The 22,346-nt window shown below is 41.8% G+C and overlaps 1 protein-coding gene across 2 annotated transcripts in view; it reads left to right on the forward strand.

Annotated features, from left to right (window-relative positions):
• ehbp1 (EH domain binding protein 1) overlaps positions 1-22,346 on the forward strand; it is a 167,907-nt gene that overhangs the window by 38,574 nt on the left and 106,987 nt on the right. The window contains exons 1-3 of one of the 2 annotated variants that reach the window (XM_053332882.1): positions 12,980-13,085; positions 17,322-17,503; positions 19,542-19,681. In XM_053332882.1, coding sequence (XP_053188857.1) covers positions 17,370-17,503; positions 19,542-19,681 — 274 coding nt within the window. In that variant the 5' untranslated portion in view covers positions 12,980-13,085; positions 17,322-17,369. Of the gene's footprint in view, positions 1-12,979; positions 13,086-17,321; positions 17,504-19,541; positions 19,682-22,346 lie in introns of those variants that run through there. The other variant, XM_053332881.1, reaches the window with a different exon arrangement.

Below are 22,346 nucleotides of genomic sequence, written 5' to 3' on the forward strand. Positions count from 1 at the left end.
GCACTGAAGCACATTTAATATTTATGTGGGCTAAATGAGAAAATAAAGATACACATATAATATCAATAGAGAGAAAGATACACACACAGTTAGAAAAAAAAAGAAAAAAAGAAATATTTCTTTCTTGTTGAGTGTCAGTGTGAGAAACTGCAACTGTGTCTGGAGAGCTGTGTATTTGGGTGTCCCCTTAGTAATGTCTTAGGGTGTTCTGTGTGTGTGTGTGTGTGTGTGTGTGTGTCTGTGTGTTAGTGGGTTGTAGGTGGCTATGGAGGCCGGGTGGTCCCTCCTGTCGCCTTAATAGGCTTATTGGCCCCTAATCCACACCACACCACCTCGTCACATGGCTAGTCTGCTGACTAACTGCTACCACCACCATGAGATGTGTGTTAGTGTGTGTGTGTGTGTGTGTGTGTGTGTGTGTCTCCAACAACATCTCTGTGCAGGTGTCACATTTGCGTGTGACTGTATCTGTGTCTGTGAGTGTATATGTATTGGTGTCTACGTGGGATATTGTATGTGTACGCTTAAATCTAGTGCAGTACTACACTAGAGAAGTCAAGCACCTGTTATAGTTGATTTAACATTGAAGTCATTAATAAAGCAACAAGTTCAAACATGTAATGCTTTTAGCTTCACAAATATGAGAACGTGCTCTGTAATATATCACTGTAGATGAAGTTAGTGGGACATAACAATCACATTGAAGATGTCACCTGAGCTTTAGGAACTCAGGTGACATTATTTTTCATTATTTTCTGACAATTTATAGACAAAATAAACAATTAAGTGTTTAATCCAAAAAAATAATAATTGGCAGATTAATCAGTATAAAAATAAGTTGCAGACCTAGCACACAGTACTACACCCGTACTTAAATATTAATATTGTGTCTCGTTCATGCAAACACACACACACACACACACACACACACACACAATGCTCTGTACACTTTTGGACACACAGCATATCTTTTATCAGTGTATGTGTGCGTTTTTGCTTACATGCATACATGCATGTGTTTGTTAATTAAACTGATTAAACTGTTGCCCCTGACGATGTGGGGCTTTGCTTCAGTGTTTGCGTCATCTTTTTCATACTCTGTTCTCTCTCTCTCTCTCTCTCTCTGTCTCTGTCTCTGTCTCTGTCTCTGTCTCTCTTGCTCACTCTCTCTCTCTCTCTCTCTCTCTCTGTATTTAGTCTCTCCTCTTATTGTTTTGTCTGCTTCACTGTTTTATCTTTGCCCTGTTCATACTGAAGTCCCTCGTCCTTGTGTTCCTGTATGCCTCCCTCATACTGTGTGTGTCCGTGTGTGTGTGTGAGGGAGAAAGACATATGTTTGCAGTGTGTGTCTTTTTGTGCATGTGTTATGTGTATGTTGCTTGTGTGTGTGCGTGTGTGGAGCTCTTCACGTTTGCATGTGTGACTTTTTATTTGTGTGTTGTCGTGTGAGCGAGTGTGTGTCTTGTCCCACTGGTCCAGGTTGTGACCTCGGCTTTCATCTCCTTAGTCTGAGGCTCCTGCAGCCCGCTGCGCTCCGCTCCCAGCCAACAACGCAGCAGATGTCACCAGACATTGCTGCAAATACACACACAGGCACACACACACACACACAGGCACATATACACAGGCACATATACACATCATGTACACCGGCTCATATACACAGCGTCTCTACATCATATATACACATAGACACACATGCATGTTCACATACACATACAGTATATAATCTCACACACTGGCATCCTGTCACACACACACACACACACACACACACACACACACACACACACACACCCACGTGGAGTCTAAACCAGCCCAGACAGGTTTTTGTTTTGCCTCATAGAGTGTGACGTTTGACCCCAAAGCAAACATCAAAACACAAGTGTGACCAGGGAAAACATCCGTATTCCCGTCTGTGTGGCCTTCACATGACGGATGTCCTAACTGAAGTTATTGTGTGTGTATGTCTGTGTGTGTTTTGATTCAACATGTTGATGTTACAAACGGTGGATCAGTTCCTCTAACCTTTTTATACAATGTCTGCAATATTTTGGCAAAACTTTAAAGGATGATGATGCGTCTCAGCACTGTGTCATATGTACGCTTGACACACAAAAAAGGAAATGCTGCTCTAACAGGCGTGAAGAAAGTGAGCTATTGCGCAGTTGGTTGGCCAAAAGTGGGGAATACGCCATGTTTGGTGGGAATGATTAAAATTAAATATTGCACATTATCGCACTGCTGTTAAAGCTTATTGTAGTATACTTACGATCCACATCTATTTGTGTAATGGCATCTCTGCCAGTGAAGAAACTTGATAATAAAAGTCTAAACGAGTCATGACTTGCAAGTTCCTCAAAACAAGAAGCAATGAGTTACATAAAACGAATTACAATACTGTTTTATTGAAGTGTGTTTACGTCCTTTTTCATTGTCTGTTTAGGCATGGTCGATTGTTGCTGCTTTCACCTAATTTACCAGTTATTTTATTTACAAATCAACCTCCACATGCCAGAGCATTTTTGACCTTGCACTAACCAACACTGCTTGGTTGAAACAGCAACGTTTGGACATCCTGGAAAACCTAGCAGCCTTCAACACACACCACTAGGGCTGCAACTAGGAGTTATTTTCTCTATTGTCTATAAAATATCCAAAAAAATGCCCATTATAATTTCTCAGAGCTCAAATGATGTCTTCCATTCACTTGTTTTGTCTAGGCTAGAATAATAATAAAAAACAACAAATATGAAATGTTGAGTAACTGTTGAATAGTAATACAGACATTTATCCCAATGGCAATGTCAGTGACTACCATGCTGGATCAGAATGATGATGGCTGTAGTCCCAGGCCACGCCTGTCCGGGCCCTGCGGGGCCTGCCAGCTCACTGTGTACAGGCTTGTGCCAATCTAGAAAACAAGCTGTACCTCCTCCTCCTGTTACTGCCTCCTGTCCCCAAGCTGACCCAGAAGACACACACTGACTGCATGCAGGCAGGCAGGGAGGGTAAAACACACAAACGCTGGGAAGGTTTAGTAAAGGTGTATTCTGTATCAGGTTTTTTTTTAGGGGGGGCTGGCTGGTGTAAAACGAGCCCCGAACCTGCAACAGTGGAGGAAAGGGAAAGAGCTGAGAGAGACAAAATAGACGTAGTGAAAGCTGACTTAGGCTGTGTCTGAAATCACTTCCTATTAACTATACAATGTGCTACATTTACCACCCACCAATTTATTTGAGTGTCCGAGTGCTGAGTGTGTAGATATATCACTTGCTGGTAACAATCCCACAATGCAATGCTACACATTTTATAGATGCGAAGAGTACGGTCGCGTGACTCTACAGCCCATAGTGATTACACAAAATTATGATGATTAGTTAGTGTCTGAAATCTTGATTTGCTGCTCACTATTTAGTGTTTATTATACAGGGAGTAGTGAATGAGTGAGACGATTACATCACCTCCAGAGTCCGCTGGGTCCTATCAAGGTCCTACTCTGCAATGGAGACACAACGGCTAAGAGAACTTTCCTATAAAGTTCTCTCCTCCTAAATTTGACCCAGAAGTTCCTAAATGGAAACGGGACTTTAGATGCTATTTGTTCGGAGTCTCACAGATTACTCTCTAAATGGTTTGCTCAGATAGAGACTGAGGACACTGTCTCTGCTTTCATTGATAAAACTGATTGGAAACAGAGTGTTTAGAAAAACTTGTATTACAGAACCAATCCAGAGTCTTTACGTCAGTCCTTTATATTGAGGAGAAAGTGGGGAGAGCATCACGTCCGGTAAGATGTGACTTTGACAAAATGTAAGAGGTGTAGGTTTTTGCTACTATGCATTTAAAAATCCCCAGACCATCAGTAGGCAGAGATATCCAATTATCTGGTGTCATGACACTAACTTGTTCTAGGTGTTGTGGACCCATTTTCACTGTCTGTTCTTTGTGTGCAAAACCTGACATACAACTTCCCGTTCAGTGCTGACCTACAGATCCTCAAGTTGCATAATGAACATAATATTTTGTGGTATTTGTATGACAGTCACAAAACTTAACACAGAAGCTCCAGATAACTTCTTTTCCATTATGTTATGTCTCTCGACCATCCTTCTGTCTTTTCTTTTAGACCTACAGTCCTGATATATGATTGAAGGCTGTTGTTTGTACATTACTGACTGCCACACCCTCCGTTATCAGTCATCTCAGAGGTCGTCCTCTATCACTTCACGGCCTCACATCCTGTCAACTGCCCCGCTCCTCCTCCTCCTCGCCCTCCTCGCCCTCCTCCTCCTCCTCCTCCTCCCCCCGCCTGGTCAACTCTAATCCACGTCTTCATCTCCGTCTTCATCCTCATCTCACCTTGTTGCCAGTGTCATGTGTTATACGGCGATGATGGTGATGATGGGTCGTGAGTTGCAATTGGACGACGGCAGCGGAACAGTTATTATCTCCATCTCTCGGTTATTTATTTTTCTCTCTCTGCGTCTTAAGATGGCTGCTCGCGATGGAGACAGGCCCTGTGTGGCCCGCAAAACACTGGCCCCGGCAAATCCCCCTGTTTATCCACAAGCCTGACCCGCTGGGTCTGCGTGGGCGGATTGTTCGTTTGGCAGATACGTGAGATGTGTGTGTGGGTGTGTGTGTGGGTGGCGAAAGAGTATGTGAGCATGCACAGAGGCGTTAGTGCTGAACTTAGGTTAAACTTGTGTGTAGTGTGACTTTTTTTTTTTTGGTATTATCTCCTCAACATCCGCTCGTGGTGAGTACGTGTGTGTTTGTGTTTGTGTACGAGCATTTTAGCGAGTCACACACACACACACACACACACACACACACACACACACAGTTACTGGCAAACTGAGGCGACTGTTCTGCTAAGTGGCAATGAATAGGGTCTTATGATGTGCTCTGATGCCAGCGCTAAGCCAGCCACTGACAGTTATACTGATCCCCAAACATGCTCTCTGTCTCTGTTTGGGATATAAATCTGTACTCGCAGTACCACACCCAGAGGTGAATGGGTCAGGAATTTGAGGTGGCTGGAAGTAAAGGCATGCACCTATGGGTGTTGAGGAGATGTGGTGAAGGACACATTGTCTCGGTGAGAGAAGTGCTCAAAATTGTATCTTAGAAATAAATCTCATAAAGCCCAAAAATAAAAGTTGTTATTGCATACAAATTATGAATCTGTAAACGAAAAGTAATTCTGCTTTTTCACCGTCGTTAAATCACTGTAAAAAAGATGAAAGAATACACGGCTCATCCTCAGTGTGTACACATTTAGATTTGAGAGAGGAGAGACATTTGTGTTATTTTTGTGCGAGAGTGTCGCTCACATAAACAGAATAAACAAACCGAACTGGGGAACCCTATTGTTCTTTCTCAGAAAAAAATAATTTCAAAGAACGAGCACTCACACATGCATGCACACACACACACACACACACACACACACACACACACACACACACAAACACACACACACACACACACACACTAAGGCACACCAGCTCCTTATCCAATCCCTCCACTAATTCCCCCTTGGTAGAAGGTGTTCATTGTTTCTCTTTCATTCTAATCTCTCCCTCTCCTTTTAAAAAAAAAAAAAAAAAAAAAAAAAATCCATATTAGATTCTCTTTGAGTTGGCTACAATCAGAGGCACTGAAGCAGAGCATCACCCTGCTAATGCTCTTTGTCTCCCCAGATTTGTCACTTAGCATCGAGAGTACACCTTTGTCATGGAGCAGGGTGGGAGAGAGGCAGACTCTCACTTGGGGCAATTGTTTCTTGTCACAGGCCATCTTAAACCCCCCACCACCACCACCACCATCACCCCTCCCTCCTCCCTCCTCACTCCCTCCTCCCTCCCCCTCCTCGCTCCCTCGCCCCCTTAAGCAAATCAGCTTTGCTCTGGATTAGGGCCCTATCATAGCCCTGTCAGATCTCTACAGCCTGCCTTAAACAGCTAAAACAAACAGATCCTTAAAGTGAGAATTGAGTGGATATGGAGGATCTGATTCCCCAAACATACCATCGTCGTCCTTTTCCTGGAAATCATCATTTGATATCTCTGGAATATGGAGGTTTTAGCCTGGTGGGAGTTTTATCAACCAAAAAACCCCCTTGAGCTTTTACAGCAACCTCTTCTCTGTTGACTGGTAGCAAAACTAAAACAAGACGGGAGGAGTATCACCATGTAGCCATCGTTATACCTGGTTGGGAATGTGATAATATTGTTATTTAATGGAAATGTGGTGTTATTTCAGTTGTGTGGCCCCAGTAAGAAGTTTAATTCTACCGTAAAATAACAATTTAGCGGATAAAGGGAGTGCAAATGACCAGAATAGAGGACGGAAATGAAAAAATAAGGCTGGTGAGTTTCAACAAATCTCATGTGCAGAGCCAAACCAACAATTAATTGATCTACTTCCAAGTATTGTGTGTGTGTGTGTGTGTGTGTGTGTGAGTTTCCCTGGTTTCTCTGTAGACCTTCTGTGTACTGAAGCTCTTTGAAACATTTACAATGCAGCACAACGTCAAGAGGCAGCGATATGAAGCACAACAAGCTAGCAAAGCACTCTGCAGTAATGTCCGCTTTACACTGAACTACTCTCCTGAGACTGAATACCAAGATCTGTGTTATTAGTCTTTGGAGCCTTTTAATGTTCCTGAAGTCTTTATGGGAACATGCCACCAGGTACAACAGTGTTACTCACTGACATGTTATAGTTTTTAAAGAAAGCCAAAGCTCCAGCAACCCTGGGTGGATGACCATGATGAAGGCCGCAAGCCGAAACACATTAGTCTACTAAGAAAGTGTTGCTGGAGTTTTGACTTTCTTCAGACTTTGTAGTCCCTCTCTCCATGCACCTTGGCAGTAGGTGAAGTTGTGCCACAAACCTCCACCATGTTATAGTTTTTGGATAATGGCAGAGTAAAATATAAAATAAAATACATCAAGCTTTGGATACACACACAATACTACACTATACATGCAATAGTAGATAAGTTCTTGCACACCGTCTGGTTCACATTTGGGAGGCTGGAAGCATCAAACATTTGGTGTTGCAATGAAGGTTCTGCCAATCAACTAATCTATTAATCGTTGCATCTCCAGTTTATTTGGTTAAGAGTCCAAGGTGATTTATTATATGATACAAATTGCGTATAGGAAATCCCCACTTTTGAGCAGCTAGAACCAGAAAATGTTTGGCATTTTAGCTTGAGAAATGACAAACAGTCCATTAATAATCACAAGTATGATCAATTACTATCCCGTGGATCAACTGATCATTTCAGTTCTAGTAATCATAACACTAAAATCTGCCGATTTCGTCCAAGCTTTTCTAATGAGTCTGCATCATAGTTCATAACCAGCAAAAATGCTTCGACAGAGACCCAGCTAGTGTCCCTTTCTCCCTTTATTTCTCTCTCTCTCTCTCTCTCTCTCTCTCTCTCTCTCTCTCTCTCTCTCTCTCTCTCTCTCTCTCTCTCTCTCTCTTTCTCTCTCCCCCCCTCTCTCTCGTCTTATCAGTGTGTCCAGGGTGCCCTCCTCTCTTCTACTCTCTGGGTCTTTCTTTTGGGTGGCCCTCAGTGCCCCCCACACACACTCAGACCCAGAGCATGCACTTCAGACAGGGGGCTAATGGGAAAATAAATTACCAGCAGGCAAAAGCCCTGGCTCTGCACTTCTGCTGAGAGAGAGAGAGAGAGAGAGAGAGATGGACGTGGGGTGGGGGGGGGTTTGGAAAGAAAGGGGGTGATGAGCAGTGGCGGGAGAGGGGTGGTCAGGAAATGGAAAGAGAGAAGGGTAGAGAGGACGAGAGAAGAAGACAGAGAGGTGGACGGCAAGGAGACGGACAGAAAGAGAAGTCAAGAGAAAGGGAAAAAGATTGAGAAAATGAGGTAAGGGAGAAAGAAAGACAGAGGCAGGGAGGGGGGAAGGAGGGAGAGGGGGAGCAAAAGAGAGAGGGAGATAGGTCGACAGGATTATAGCTAGAGTTCATCCCTGGTCTATGAAGTGCCTGCTCATCACTTTTCCCACCATTTCACCATCTCTGGCCATCATCAAGGCCTAAACTGGCCAATAACATCACCACACACACACACACACACACACAGAGTTACTGTATCTGGGATTGATTACTTCCCCTGCATGAAGCCGACGTTCAGATATCAGGACGGCAGATTCATCACGTTGGCGGATATCGTGTGTGTGTGTCCAACAACATTTGCGTCGTGTGTGTTCGTGTATAAAGCTTGACAAATTTGGGTGGTAGGTAGTGTGTTCGTCCACATTTGAGCGGTTTTGTGTGCGAGTGTGTTTTAACGCGGTGAAAGTGATCGACCACCCAACTTTATTCCTCATTTTAAAGTACACACTCTGATACCAAGACACACATCTACTGCAGCAAACTTTAGCAGTGCAACACAACGAACACAAAACCTTTCTTTCTTTTACATTTTAGACAGACAAAACAAGAAATTTGAAGATGTCATTCTGGCCTCTCAGAAACCATGAACAGACTGCTTAACTTTAATATCTGCAGGTCTCATTAATGCTGTTTAACCTCAGGAATACTGTAAGATCTCGAGTGTATTTCTGTGTGCGTTTGGCTCGGTGTTGCCAAGCTAACAAGAGGTCAGTCTCCAGTAAAACACTCCCCTCTCCCAGTTAGGATTAGGCCTTTTAAGGGCTAGTTGGTTTGTGACTCTTCTCCTTTCATCTGCTGCCATCAGAGGCAACCCTGCATTAAAGGCATTCCTCTCTCTCTCTCTCTCTCTCTCTCTCTCTCTCTCTCTCTCTCTCTCTCTCTCTCTCTCTCTCTCTCTCTCTCTCTCTCTCTCTCTCTCTCTCTCTCTCTCTGTCTTTCTGTTGCTCGCTCGCTTAACCCTCCTCCACCCTCTTTTCTCTCTCTCCTTTACACTCACACACAAATACAAACACACTGTTGACTGATTATCAATATGTGTGATGACTGGAGTCTCCTTCCTGGTAAACACAGAATATCGGTTGCACGTTTGCATTTCAGGTGTAAGAGATATAATCTGTTTGGAAATCAAATGAAAATGAATTAGCAAGTTTTTACAATGTGATGCCATTGAGCAGAGTAGCAGAAATTGCCTTTCCCCTCTCATCTCATTCAGAAATGTTTTTAAATCAAAAAAAGAAAAAGAAATGCCTGAGACATGCAGGTTACAAACAAACATAAGAAAGGATAATGAATTGATGAATCTGCTTTTGAAATGAAACTATCCACAATCACAGGGGTCACACTTAGCTCCAAAATGGCTACCCTTGAGCCCAGTACACTGATAGTCTCGTCTAGTATTCTTTGTCCATTCAAGGACACTTTAGACCTTCATTAAGCAACCCTCCTGTTGTCCTCGGGTCAATTTGGGTGTTAAGAACAGGTATTAACTCAAAAATGAGGTACCACTTCATTTAAACAAGGCTTATTGATAGGGCTGGGTATCGTCTAAAACAGTTACGATACCATGTACCCTTAAAGTGATACCGATACCAGCTGAGTACTCCATTCGATACCCATTACACAAGAGGTGGCATCTTGGATGCTCAACTCAAATTCACCACGACTTCACCACCACAGACGGGTTGTAGCTGCTGTGGCAATGGGCCAATCACATGTTGAATTAAATTGAAGAACGCCTGCGTTGATTGGCTGCGAGCAACACAAATAGTCATATTTTTTAGCGATTGTAGGTATCGTTTGACGGGAGACGTTCACTTGGTAACGATTTATTTCAGTTAGATACCTTAAAAGGTATCGAGTACCGATACCCAGCCCTAACACTGATACTGTAGTCTTGTTTGGTATCATGTGTCTCATTCAGGGACACTTGTGAAAGACAAATCCTCTTCCTTCATTAAGCAACCCTCCTGTTGCCCTCGGGTCAATTTTAACCCAGGAGGACAAAAGATATTAACCCAAAAATAAGGCATAATTTCATTTAAATGAGGCTTATTGGCCATAATCTCCAAAAATATGTGTGAAATCTGGTAATAAATTGGAATGAAGTTGCCTAAAAAGGGCTAACACAGAATTTGGTGGTCATTTTTACGTTATGTATTATACAATTTTGACCCAGAAGTACGAAAGTTGCATGGTTGATGGGAAACCCACAGGAGGGAAACCGGTAGACAGTTTTGACTACTGATGGTAACGTTTGATGGGAGACGCTTCGATACAACTTGGTATCGATTTATTTTGGTGGATACCTTAAAAAGCATCGAGTACCAATACCCAGCCCTACTCATCGACCATAATTTCCCAAATTGTGTGTGAAACTGGTGGGAACATATTGGAAGGTCTAACATAGAATCGGGAGAGGGTTGACAGGAAAACCAACAGGAGGGAAACCGTCTGACAGTTTGAGCTTCTTGGTTCATAGTGTCTGTTGTTGTCTGTGTATGTTTACCCCTCCGCTGCCAACCAGTGTGCTTCTCTCCTCTCATGAGTATAGTCTAGTACTGATCGCTCCTGTTCCTGGCAGCAGGCTCCACATTGAAACGATCCCGTATCAAGTTTCTTAGTGTTTCACAAAAAAAAAAAAAAAAAAAAAAAAAAGGACTCCATGTCTGGAGCTCAGTGTCATTTTAAGCCATATTCATCCAAAAACTCCAGCACACACTGTGCTGTAATCTGCCGTCTGTTCCTTTTTAAAACAAGCCTAATCCTGCTCTTGTTGTGACTAATCGCTCTTCTCTTGCCTCTCGTTTTCTCGCGCCTTCCCTCCACTGTTTGTGTCTCTTTTATTTGTTGTTGTCGCATCCTCGGGGGACGAGGTGACGGTCAGTGAAAGAGTTTTTGGGAGGCTTGAGTTAAATCTGATCCACAAGATGGTCGTAGTGGAGAGAAATCCCGGCCTCCTTTTTATTCTCGTACTTGTGTGTCAGTGGTGAGAGAGGCCGTGTGTGTGTGTGTGTGTGTGTGTGTGTGTGTGTGTGTGTGTGTGTGTGTGTGTGTGTGTGTGTGTGTGTGTGTGTGTGTGTGTGTGTGTGTGTGTGTGTGTGTGTGTGTGTGTGTGTGTGTGTCTGCGCTCGTGACAATACACATGAAGCCCATTTGCACAGTTCATTCCATTATTAAGACCATTGTCATTGTAATTCACATAACCACAGTGATAGTATTGCATGCCTTTTTATGTCCATTGTTGCCTCTAAAATACACACATGCACACAGCTCAGGGAGAAAAAAATAAATCCTCCACATATAATAGTAGCAGATGAATAATTTGGTCTTAATCTGTGTGTGTGTATGTGTGTGTGTGTGTCTCTATAACGCCTATAGTGCGGTATATTCATAGGTGGTATGTAAAAAGGCCCGTCTTATCAGTTATCAGGGGAGCCCAAATTGACACAGAGGAATCACTCCATTGTGTGCGGATTCAAAGAGAGATGTGAGCACATTGGATGTCTCCATTTCCAATAACTGTGACCTTGAGGCGAGAGGAATAGCGCTGTACCCCCCCAAACCCCCCCCCCCCCCCCCCCCACCACAACCCTTCAATCTGCTGACTGCTGAATTCAACTAGAGCCAGCTGATTTTTTGGGGGGGTGTTGGGGTGGAGGGCTAATCGGTGCTACCTCAGGGTTATTCTATAAGGGTAAATTGAGTTTGGGCTTTTATTTTTTTACTGAACAGTGTGAATACAAATGATAAAGGCCTCTGCACAGAGTATTGTGAGGGGGGGATGAAATATTCAAGCTCATTTAAGACCGAGATTTTGTTTCGGATAACTTTACAATCAATACATTTCATAACGAGAGAGAGAGGTAGGGAACATCGGTCAAGTCTCAGCCATCTTCTGTAGTTTCTCTGATCACTGTAATCAAAGTTAATGCCTTGAGATGACAATTCATTTCAAATTAAGATATTAAATATTTGACTTTTTCAAGATGTGCCCTAGTCTGATAGTCTGTGAGTGAAACTGACCTCAACTCGTCCCTTTTTCACCCAGTTTAGGGATTGTTTTTTTTTTGTTGCAGCAGTGAGGGGGTTAAATGTTTAAGCTACATTTAAGACTGAGGTTTCCTTTCATATAACTTTACAGTCATTATATTTCATAATAAGAGAGACTGAGAGAGAAAGGTAGAGAATATCGGTCAAGTCTCATCCATCTTCTGTAGTTTCTCTGATCACCGTAATCACATAATATCATAATCAAAGTTACCAATTCATTTCAAACTAAGATATTAAATACTTTTTTCAAGATGTACTCTAGTCTGATAGTCTGTGAGTGAAACTGACCTCAACTTGTCCCTTTTCACCCGGTTTAGGGATTGTTTTGTTTTGTGGCAGCAGGCTTAAAGTCAGATAATCATCTGCTTGATGTGGAACCAGTGATTCATCACTTATCATCTTTGTTGTGATACCAGAAGTCATGTTTTTGTCATCTTTTTCTATCTTCCTCTAAAACACTTTCACCTAATTCTTCTTACTATTACCAAAATGTGTCATACTGCCAACAATTAGAGTAAAGCTGCCACCAAAAATCTCTGTAAAGTTCATATTTAGTTCCTTTTATCAGGTTGTAGCAGGAATGTGGTAACAGCGGTCAGTTTAAGAGTAGATATTGTTAATAAAAGTGGTCACATTGGATCAATAGAGAACATCGACCACATTAAAATAGAAATTAAATAACCAATTGACTGGTGACCTGTGTAAAAAAAAAGCCATTAGCTGATTGGTGTGTGTTATTCTTTTTGTTCATCACTTGCTAACACTGCCCAGCTATCAGTGTGTGTGTCTGTGTGTGTGTGTGTGTGTGTGTGTCTGTCTGTGTGTTAAACCAGGACCTATACAAAGAAAGACCAGGTTCTTTTTTAGCACTCAGCCTAATTAATCCATCTCTGGCTGACAAAAAAAGAGATCTCTTCTTCTTCTACAAACCCCCCCCTCCTCTTCCTCCGTCCCATCCGTCCCATTGGCATTTTGGGGCAGAGGGATTCAGCAGGACCCCCGGGCACCCTTCCTGCCCTGACCCATGCCCCCCCACCAGGGGAGCATCTGTGGATCGATTTGGGGCCAGCTGGCACCAGGGGAGAGGGGCAGGCCTGGTACTCCTAAACACACACACACACACACACACACACACAGTACAAATACACACAAACAGTCTTGAGTTAAACTTTTAAACGTCATTTATGGAGGGCAAAAAAAATGTGTAGGGTTAGGTTTCAGGTTTGATTGGTGTGTGTGTGTGTGTGTGTGTGTGTGTGTTACGGTGTTATAAGTCAAATATAACTGTTCGTCTTTAACCAAGAGCTGCATTTATAGACAGATGCAGCTAGGGGGCAGCATACAGCCGTCACCCCTCCCTCCATCTTTCTATCCTCTCTCTCTCTCTTTCACTGTCCTCCTTTATCTCTCTCTGTCTCTCTCTCACCCTCTCTCTCTCTGTGTCTCTCTTTCTCTCACACACACACACACACACACACACACACTCTCAGGTACTTAGTCATTCTCCGGGTTCAGAAAGAGAGAGAGCATATTGATAGTCCTATCCTCTCTGTAATAAATTAAACTTCTGTATTGTCCTTCCTTTTCATTTTACACATTGTCACAACCTCCCAGTCACCCTAATCCCAACTACCCCTCCTCCCTTTTCCATCCTTTACCTTCTCTCAAACACACACATGCACACACACACACACACATGCGTGCACACACATTGATTGACAAGCAGCATCCGGGGAAATAGAGCAGATTTCCATTGTTTGCTGCCCCTACTCAAATCTGTTGAAACGGTTATTCCATTCTTTTGCAGGGGGTATTTGCATATCCTTAAGTATTTCCTATTTTTCAAGACTCCCTCCCTCCCCCCTCTCCCTCTATTCCACCCCATCCTCCTTTTTACTAAATCCCCTCTTCTTAAGTGTTTGGTGCATTTGGCAAATTCATTCATAAAGTATCTACATGCGCTATTAGCTTAGTATAATAGCCAGGGTGTAATCTGCAGAGAGATAAGAGGTGGAGAGGGAGAGTTTTTTTTCTCCTCTCTCTTTCTCTCTCTGTCTCTCTCTCTCTCTTCTCTTCTTCTTCATCTCCTCCTGATGGGCTGTTCTTTGGACAAGCTTGGTGGTGGGGCGATGATACGTCATTATGTTCCCCAGCTGAAGTGACAAGTCTCAAATGTCAGCACGAAATGTCAAGTGGTCTCTCTCCAGTCAGCCGCTCTGATTCTCCTGTAGTTTTTTCTTCTTCTTCTTTTTTTAAAATGATATTTAATTATTGGAGCAGGTAGGAAAGAGAAGGCAACGATGGAGAGAGATGGAAGGATAGGAGGGTTAGAAGGAGGTTTGGTGGGAGACAAAGGGAACGGGGATGAGAGGAAGAGCCATTTCTAATCTTGGATACTATGAAGGAAACTTAAGTTTTAGTCCAAATGCTCCTGGACAGTAGCTCTGGACCTACTTTAGTAACGAAAAAAGTCCTTACTTTATGTTACTATTATAGGTGGAGAAGCCAACACACTATACACAATGAGAAAATGTAAAAAATTTAAGAAAAACATTCACTAAATTGAAAACAGAAGCAAAACCTAAAGTGATAAAGTTATACTAAGTTTTGGTCTTGAGTCTTTTGACAGTGAGACCTAACTTAATAAGTCTGTCTGAGCTGCAGTGAAGAAGATAAGCCAACACACTGCGCACAATGAAAAATATTCACTCATTTGACCAAAAATGTGCCATATTTAGGGGAAAATACAGAAAAACAGAATCAAATATAAAAGATATTATGCTATGCCCCAAAACTCTGCTATTTCTCTACTGGGACGATGAGGGAACCCAAACATGGAGGTGTACTGTAGTAACTTAAGTTGGTTCTTTTTACAGTGAGACCTAACTTAATAAGTCTGTTGAAGCTGCTTCAATACAGTTGCATTTATTGTACATTTCAACGATTTAAGTAACAAATTGGCTACCTGTTTCAACTTTTAGCTCCAGTAAGTTGACTTAAATCATTGTTTGAAAGTATTGTGGATATAATGACAAAGTGGAGATAATAGATCAATCTGAAAAGTTCAGAAAATTAAATTTTACTGTAATGCCACCTTTAAATCCAAGAAAAAACATTTCTGCTGTATCATAATATTACGATATCCAAATTCTAAGACGATATCTATTCTCATTAATGTGATGTGGCAACACAACAATATGCTGCTTATACTGCATTTTGTAAAATGAAGGTGATGTGTATATAATGTGTATATATTAATAGTGAAAATTAAAGTTGTACACACCATCTTGGTCTTATAGCTGGCCCATAGGTTTCTCGTCTGTATTTGGAGTTTACATAGTGTCTCTCACTGTATTACCAATAGCTTTACCACTCTGTACAGATACTAACTGTGTGGGTATGTCTGTGTGTGTGTGTGTGTGTGTGTGTGTGTGTGTATATATATGTGAATGAATACCCTGCGGTCCTCAGCGATAAGACCGAGATTGAGTTTTCCCCACCGAGTGTGAGCCTCTGAGGATTGTGCACATGTGTGTGTGTATGTGTGTGTGTGTGAAGACATCAGGAAACAGGCAATGTAAAGAGCTCGTATCGCTTTATCTACCATACACGGCCAAGCGTATGTGTATATATGTATATGTGCTCTCAAACTGGTGTTGTGTGAAAGAGAACTAGCTGCTTTGCTTTGTTCGGCATTGTGCGCATGAGAGGATGAATCCTCGGGGCTCGATTCACAGCTGAGACAAGAAGGTATTTTTCTGTGGTATAATAACATAAGTGTGTGTGTGTGTGTGTGTGTGTGTGTGTGTGTGTGCGTGTGTTTGTGTAGGTGTGTGCGCTGTTATATTTTCTATATATACTGTTTTTAGACATCCTCGCAAAAAAAGGGGGGGGGGAAAAGAGGAATGAAACAGATGTAAAGGGAGAAGATGTGTTTCCACTGCCTGCTGCTTTCATTCCACATGGCTTATGAGGGTCTGACCCTCACGTCGCGTTTGTTCCTAACATCAGTCCCTCGTCACATGCAAATGAACACACATCATTGAACTGGGAAAATGTGTCAGTTTCCCATCACAAAAACCAGAATCTGCACAAACAGAGGAGAGCAAAACAGAAAAAGAGGGGGCATGGGTACGTCAGTGGTATCAACACAGCAAGGTGGTGAACCAGTCTGCTATTCACTGACAGCGTGGTGCTTCCATAGCCAGACTTGCAGCAGACAAAACCCATCAGTTTTTTGTTGGAGGGAGAGAAGAAGGGGGGCGGACAAAAGGCTGGAACGTCCCCAACTGTTTAGTTTCCATATCTAGCAGTCAGTGACAAGGCTTTCCGGCTGTTCTTCTTCTTTTTTTTTTACACACTGTCCTCTGGTGAACAGCACACACACACACACACACACACACAAACACACGAAGGCAGGCCGCTGTCACTGATTCTATAACTCTTATCACCTGGTCTGTGGCATATTCCCAAATTCCAATTTGACTGCTAGCCCCTGGCTCAGAGCACATCTCTGAAAGGAAGTACAGCAAAAATAAAAAAATAAAAAAAATGGCTTCACCGAGGTTCTTTTGATAGGAAATATCAGGAAGGATTTCACAACTGAATTCACAATGAGGAACACGGGAGGGCCCCAGCTTTTAGTTTGTTCTGGATTTATCAAACAGTGTCTACGTACACTTTTATTTGTCTAGATGCTCTGTATTAACTCTTTAAGAGCCAGGAGTAGAAAGTGAGATGTGAAAAATAGTTTTATGTTACAATATTTTGGATTTTATGAGTTGTATCTCCCAGGATATGTTGCCCTATTAGGGTATAAAAATGGTCGTTATGATAAACTATAGTCATTGTAATACACATACCTGTGCATGATAATATTTTGGACCAATTTTGTACCCCTAATCTGGCAACGTAACTCGTGGGATACATACATTTTAAAAGTTGCTGAATAACACCATGATTAAACTTCAGACCATTTTTTCTTCTACAGTATGTTAAGACATGAGTCATAATCAAAATGTAACTATGATTCATTTATAGTTACTTGCCACCTGGTAGGCATGCCCCGCACCAACCTGCCCCAAGTCATGTGACCTAGATACTAGTACCATACTAGATAACTGATAACTTGAATGGGTGAAAACCAAGAGTGTGTATCTCCTGGTGCATGTTACCTGTTTAAGGGTTAAAATGAATAATTGTTCTCCACTTCCTCAAGTATGTAAAACTTGCCTCTCTTTGGCCTTTTCCTCTTGTTTTTGACTTGATCCTGCGTTGCAATATGGGGCCTCATTTCACCTTGAATGTGCTTTATGTTCTCTGTTTCTCTACAGGAGTCTCCATCAGGGCGAAGGAAGGCCTTGGCCACCAGCAGTATAAACATGAAACAGTACGCCAGTCCCATGCCCACACAGACGGACGTCAAACTCAAGTTTAAGCCCCTGTCAAAGAAGGTGGTGTCGGCCACGCTGCAGTTCTCCCTTTCCTGCATCTTTCTGCGCGAGGGGAAGGCCACGTAAGTCTTCTCGTGTAACACCTTTCCTAAATTGGGAAGGTGTCATGTAGATTTTCATTCTGCCTCTTAATGAATCCTTACTCAGATTATGGACATACAAGAAAAGAAAAGAAAAGAAAAGAACATATTGAAAGCCAGAATCATGGTGCTATAAATCTGTTCTTTTGATTTTTAGTTTAAGGTTAAAGTGAACATCTGCAAACATTGTCTTTTTTTTTAAGCCTGTCCACCATATTTTAGATATTCTACACGTATATTGAGACATATACCCATACCACATACTAGCAGCCCATCCAAACTTCCCTTTCACAGAGGGATAAAGCAGAACCAAAAGGCATGTTTCTTTGACACAGGTTCAAATTCTCAACCATCCGGATAATTTGACTTAATCACCATTTAGTTTCACTTCACTCTGTGCGTTTTAAATCGCTGAGCAAATCAGAGATGCAGACGGTGATTCAGAGGTCTGGAACCTGGCTCATTTTTTTTTGCTATTTTGCTGTCTTTGCAACCACTACAAAATACAATTAAAGAAGAAGCTATTAAACTCAAAGCAGAAATGTGATATTTATTTTATAAGTGAGATTTCAAGTTAACAAAAAAGTACTTGCAGTTCACACATCAGCCACATAACCTCACTCTCCCTGGTTTTACATAGTGATGCACAGTTAGCGTGATGTTGATACTGCTACACTGATAAATGACAGAAGAAAAAGCAGAAAGTTAGTCTCTATGTTAAAAAAAACACAGCTCTTTCAGCTCTTTTTTATGTCCCTTCCAACAAGAGATGTTTTTATGGCAAGTCTATGTCTTCAGATCAAGATAATGTGACTTCATCGATGCTAAAAGTACTCATTTTTGTTTTATTGATCTACTGTACATGCAATTACCGTAAGATGTAGAATATACATACACATAACACATGTACACACATTTGTGGGTTAGTTTAATGTACAGACACACACACACACACACACACACGCTGTCACTCAGTCAGTGCAGCTCTTCATTCATTCTCTCACATATTCCTCTTTGATGCCACCAACTTTCATTTGAGGAGACACACACACACACACACACACACACACACACACACACACACTCCCACTCTCTATCACCGTGTTTGCCGTTTGTTATTCATTCTAATTTGATAGCAGCAACTTTCATTTAAAGACAGGCACTCACACACACACACACAAACACACACACACCGAGCCAGAGCAGAGCAGAGCAGCGAGGCCTTTGTTGTGGCACGGACGGCGGGTCGATGGCGCGTAACCCTTGTTAACCCTTCGGGGAATGATGTCGACCACACACAAACAAACTCCATCACGCCAGTTCAAATGAGCGTCTGGGCCTGGGGAAACACCAAACACAAAGAACAGAAGAAGAAGAGAATACAGCGATTATGATGGAGCGATGGTTTCCAAGAACTGCAAAGGGGTTGTTGGGGGGGTCGGATGGGGGAGTACATAAAATACAAAGAATAATGTAGAAATTGATGCATCTGTGAATAAAAGTGATGGTGGTGGTGGTGAGGAGGGAGGGAGAAAATAAAGAGACAAAGGCTGGATTGGGAGAAACAAAAGCTTAAAAATGTGAGATGTGAAGTTTTTTTTTTTTTCTTTTCATGGCGGTGAGGTGTAGAGATGTGAAGAAGAAATGAAAGAGTGGTGAAAGAGGTAGAGAGACACAGAAAGAGAAGGGTAGAGAGCTATGATAATCCTTACGTGTGATCTTGCTCTCAGCAGCTGTGTTGCTGAGAGCTTTAGGTTGAATCTGGTGTGTTTTACCGTCTCCTAGCAGACATCAAAAATACAATACTGATACATTTTCATCTATTTATTCATCAATTTATGCATAATTAGCTGCTAATCTATTTAGGTTGTATCATAAGAATGTATATTCCCTGTATGGTTCAGTCTCTTCTTTTTCAGACCATTATAATTGTTTTGAATGTACTGTATATATCTGTTTTAAGTGTCATGGCTACAGATGAGCATGAATTTCTGTGTCTGTGTGTGTGTCTTACATTCAGTGATGAGGACATGCAGAGTCTCGCCAGTCTGATGAGCATGAAGCAGGCAGACATTGGCAACCTGGACGACTTCGAGGAGGAGAACGAGGAAGACGAGGAGAACAGGGTTAACCAGGAGGAGAAGGCGGCCAAGATCACAGGTGAAAACAAACACATGCGTCTCTTTTATTTGTTTATTATTGCATAATCATATGAGTCTGAGATGATTTTGCACCAGTCAGCGTATCATGAGACTGATTTAACAGGCACAGTGCTCCTAATGTCCGGTTGAATTTTTTTGTAATCTTTCCAAACTGACAACTTTACCTCTGGTGTGTAACATCTCTAACCCACCCGAGTAATCAACCCAGACCAGAATATTCAAGACCCGGGTTTCATATGGGGCATCAACGTAGCTTTTTCCCCTGATTTTGTTGTTTTTTCTAAGTTTATTTCTTCCTAAAGTGTGCTTCTCTTCTTGAAGGAGTGAGAACTCGTGAGCTTCATTTACCAATTTTCTCTTTTTTTTTCAGCTTTAGGTTATCCTCTTATGTGCAGGATTTCCCTCTCCTCATCTCCCCCTCTCTTTAGTCCATCTATTCTCCTCCCCCCTTATGTTGGTGAACTGTTACTCTGACAGTGGTTTGCGTCCTTCTATACATACATGTTGAGATCTAATGTATGGACCCCGGTGGTTCCTGCTTTGCTTAATCCAACTTTTCAAAAGCGCCTTCTTCTCTCCTCATGTTAAGCTTCATGCTTTCTCTCCTTTCTTTTTTCCCCTTTCCTTGCTCTTTTTTTCTTTTCTCATTTATATGTATATGCATTGAGCGCCTAGAGCGATGCTTCACTAGCACGCATCTCTGAATCAAAGGGTTGACAAAGCTGCCAAAACTCCCTACTATCATATTCCCCCCCTCGGATGCTACCTATCCAACAAGCCAGCAAGCTGTCCCAGTGATACTCACACAAGGCTAACCAACACATATCCTGCAAAACATATATTCTCTTTTTTATCTTTTATATATATATGCAGTATATGTAAATGATGAAAAGAGGATATTTTACACCTAAAAGGATGTATTTTACACCGCCATGAATATATATTTTGTGTGTGTACTGTTTGTGTATTTGAGTGTATGTTTGTCAGTGTGTGTGTGTGTGTGTGTGTGTGTGTGTGTGTGTGTGAATGAGTGTTAGATGTTCTTCTACTTTACAAGGTAAGCAGCTAGCAACCTCAGCAATAAAAACTTAACTGAAAAATATTAAATAAAAGTAAAGGTGTATTTTTTCAGGTGTTACCTTTTTATATATATATGTGTGTGTGTGTGTGTGTGTGTGTGTGTCCATAAAGCATTACACTATATGTGTCCCTCTACACTAGGGCTGGGCAATAAATTGATATTATATCGATATTGTGATATTTTATAGATACTGTCTTAGATTTTGAATATTGTAATATCATGATATGGAATAACTGTCTTCCTGCTTTTAAAGGCTGCACTACAGTATAAATGTAACATTCTGAGCTTAACAGACTGTTGTATTATCTTCCGTTATCTACTTAATCATTATATTTACATTACTGATGATTATTTATCAAAAATCTCATTGCGTGGAGCCCCCTGGTGGTCGAGTAGTTAGAGCGCATGCCACATAAACACAGTGTCCCTGGTTTTGAGTCTGGCCAGGGACCTATGCTGCAGGTCATTCCCATCTCTCTCTCTCTCTCCCTGTTTCCTGTATGGCTTTTATGCCAAATACTGTCTAAATAAAGGCTGTTATTTGATTCCCATATTGCCCAGCCCTACTCTACATAGATATGAGTGTTGGTGTATGTATTTGTAGACTCTGACCGTCAATTATTATTAATTCTACAAATATGAACCAACGTCTATACTCTGAAATAAATGGAGTTTGTATGTCCAAGTGTGTGTGTGTGTGTGTGTGTGTGTGTGTGTGTGTGTGTGTGTATATTCTCGATGGGGTGTGTTATTTTGCCTTGTTCACTTGCTATTATTCCTTCCTCCCTTCCTTGTATGGCCCTGTCGTTTACAGAGATAGTAAACCAGTTGAATGCCCTCAGCTGCTTACATGGGGATGATGATGATGATGATGATGTCCTTAAGCGAGCACGCAAAGCAACCGCTAAGCCTGCCGCTTCCTCCCAAGGTCTTTTTTTCACCTTTCTTTCACCCCTCTCTCATCCTGTGTTTCCTGACTCCTCTCTCATAGTCTCGTGAACCTTGTTGTAACCTCTTTCACTATCTTTCATCACCACGTCTTTCTTAATTCTTACTTTCCAGCTTTTCTCTCTCTCTCTGGCTGTCTCTCTCTCTCTCTGTCTTTCTCTCTCTCTCTCTTTCTCTCTCTCTCTCTCTGGCTCTACTCCCCCCATCCCCCTGATCCTCCTTGACATTGGTATTGTGATCGTGTTGTGGTCATGTGGTCTTACAGTTTATTTTTGGTCCGTGTGGTGATGTGCTGTAACACGGTGTTGTGAACACATGTGTCGGTGTTCATCCTTTCGGTTCTTATTCTTTTTGTTTTTCAACTGCAATTGGTAGTGAACCAAACCAGGTCATCAATGGTATTCAAATAAAACTACTTCACATTCAACAAAGAAATTATCTGGAAGACAAAAAAAATTGTGTTGCTTTGTTTTCAAATTGGAATTAAATGTTTTTGTTTTTCAGCAAGTTTTGGATCAGTGGTATTTTCATGTGGCCTCGAGCTGGTGAGCCGCTTTAGAGTGACAAAGTGAAACTAAATTTTTAAACACATCTTTTTCTCTCCATCCAGACTAAAATGAGTGTATAAATCTGA

The sequence above is a fragment of the Scomber japonicus genome, chromosome 14 (assembly GCF_027409825.1).
Source record: "Scomber japonicus isolate fScoJap1 chromosome 14, fScoJap1.pri, whole genome shotgun sequence".
Classification (NCBI taxonomy): domain Eukaryota; kingdom Metazoa; phylum Chordata; class Actinopteri; order Scombriformes; family Scombridae; genus Scomber; species Scomber japonicus.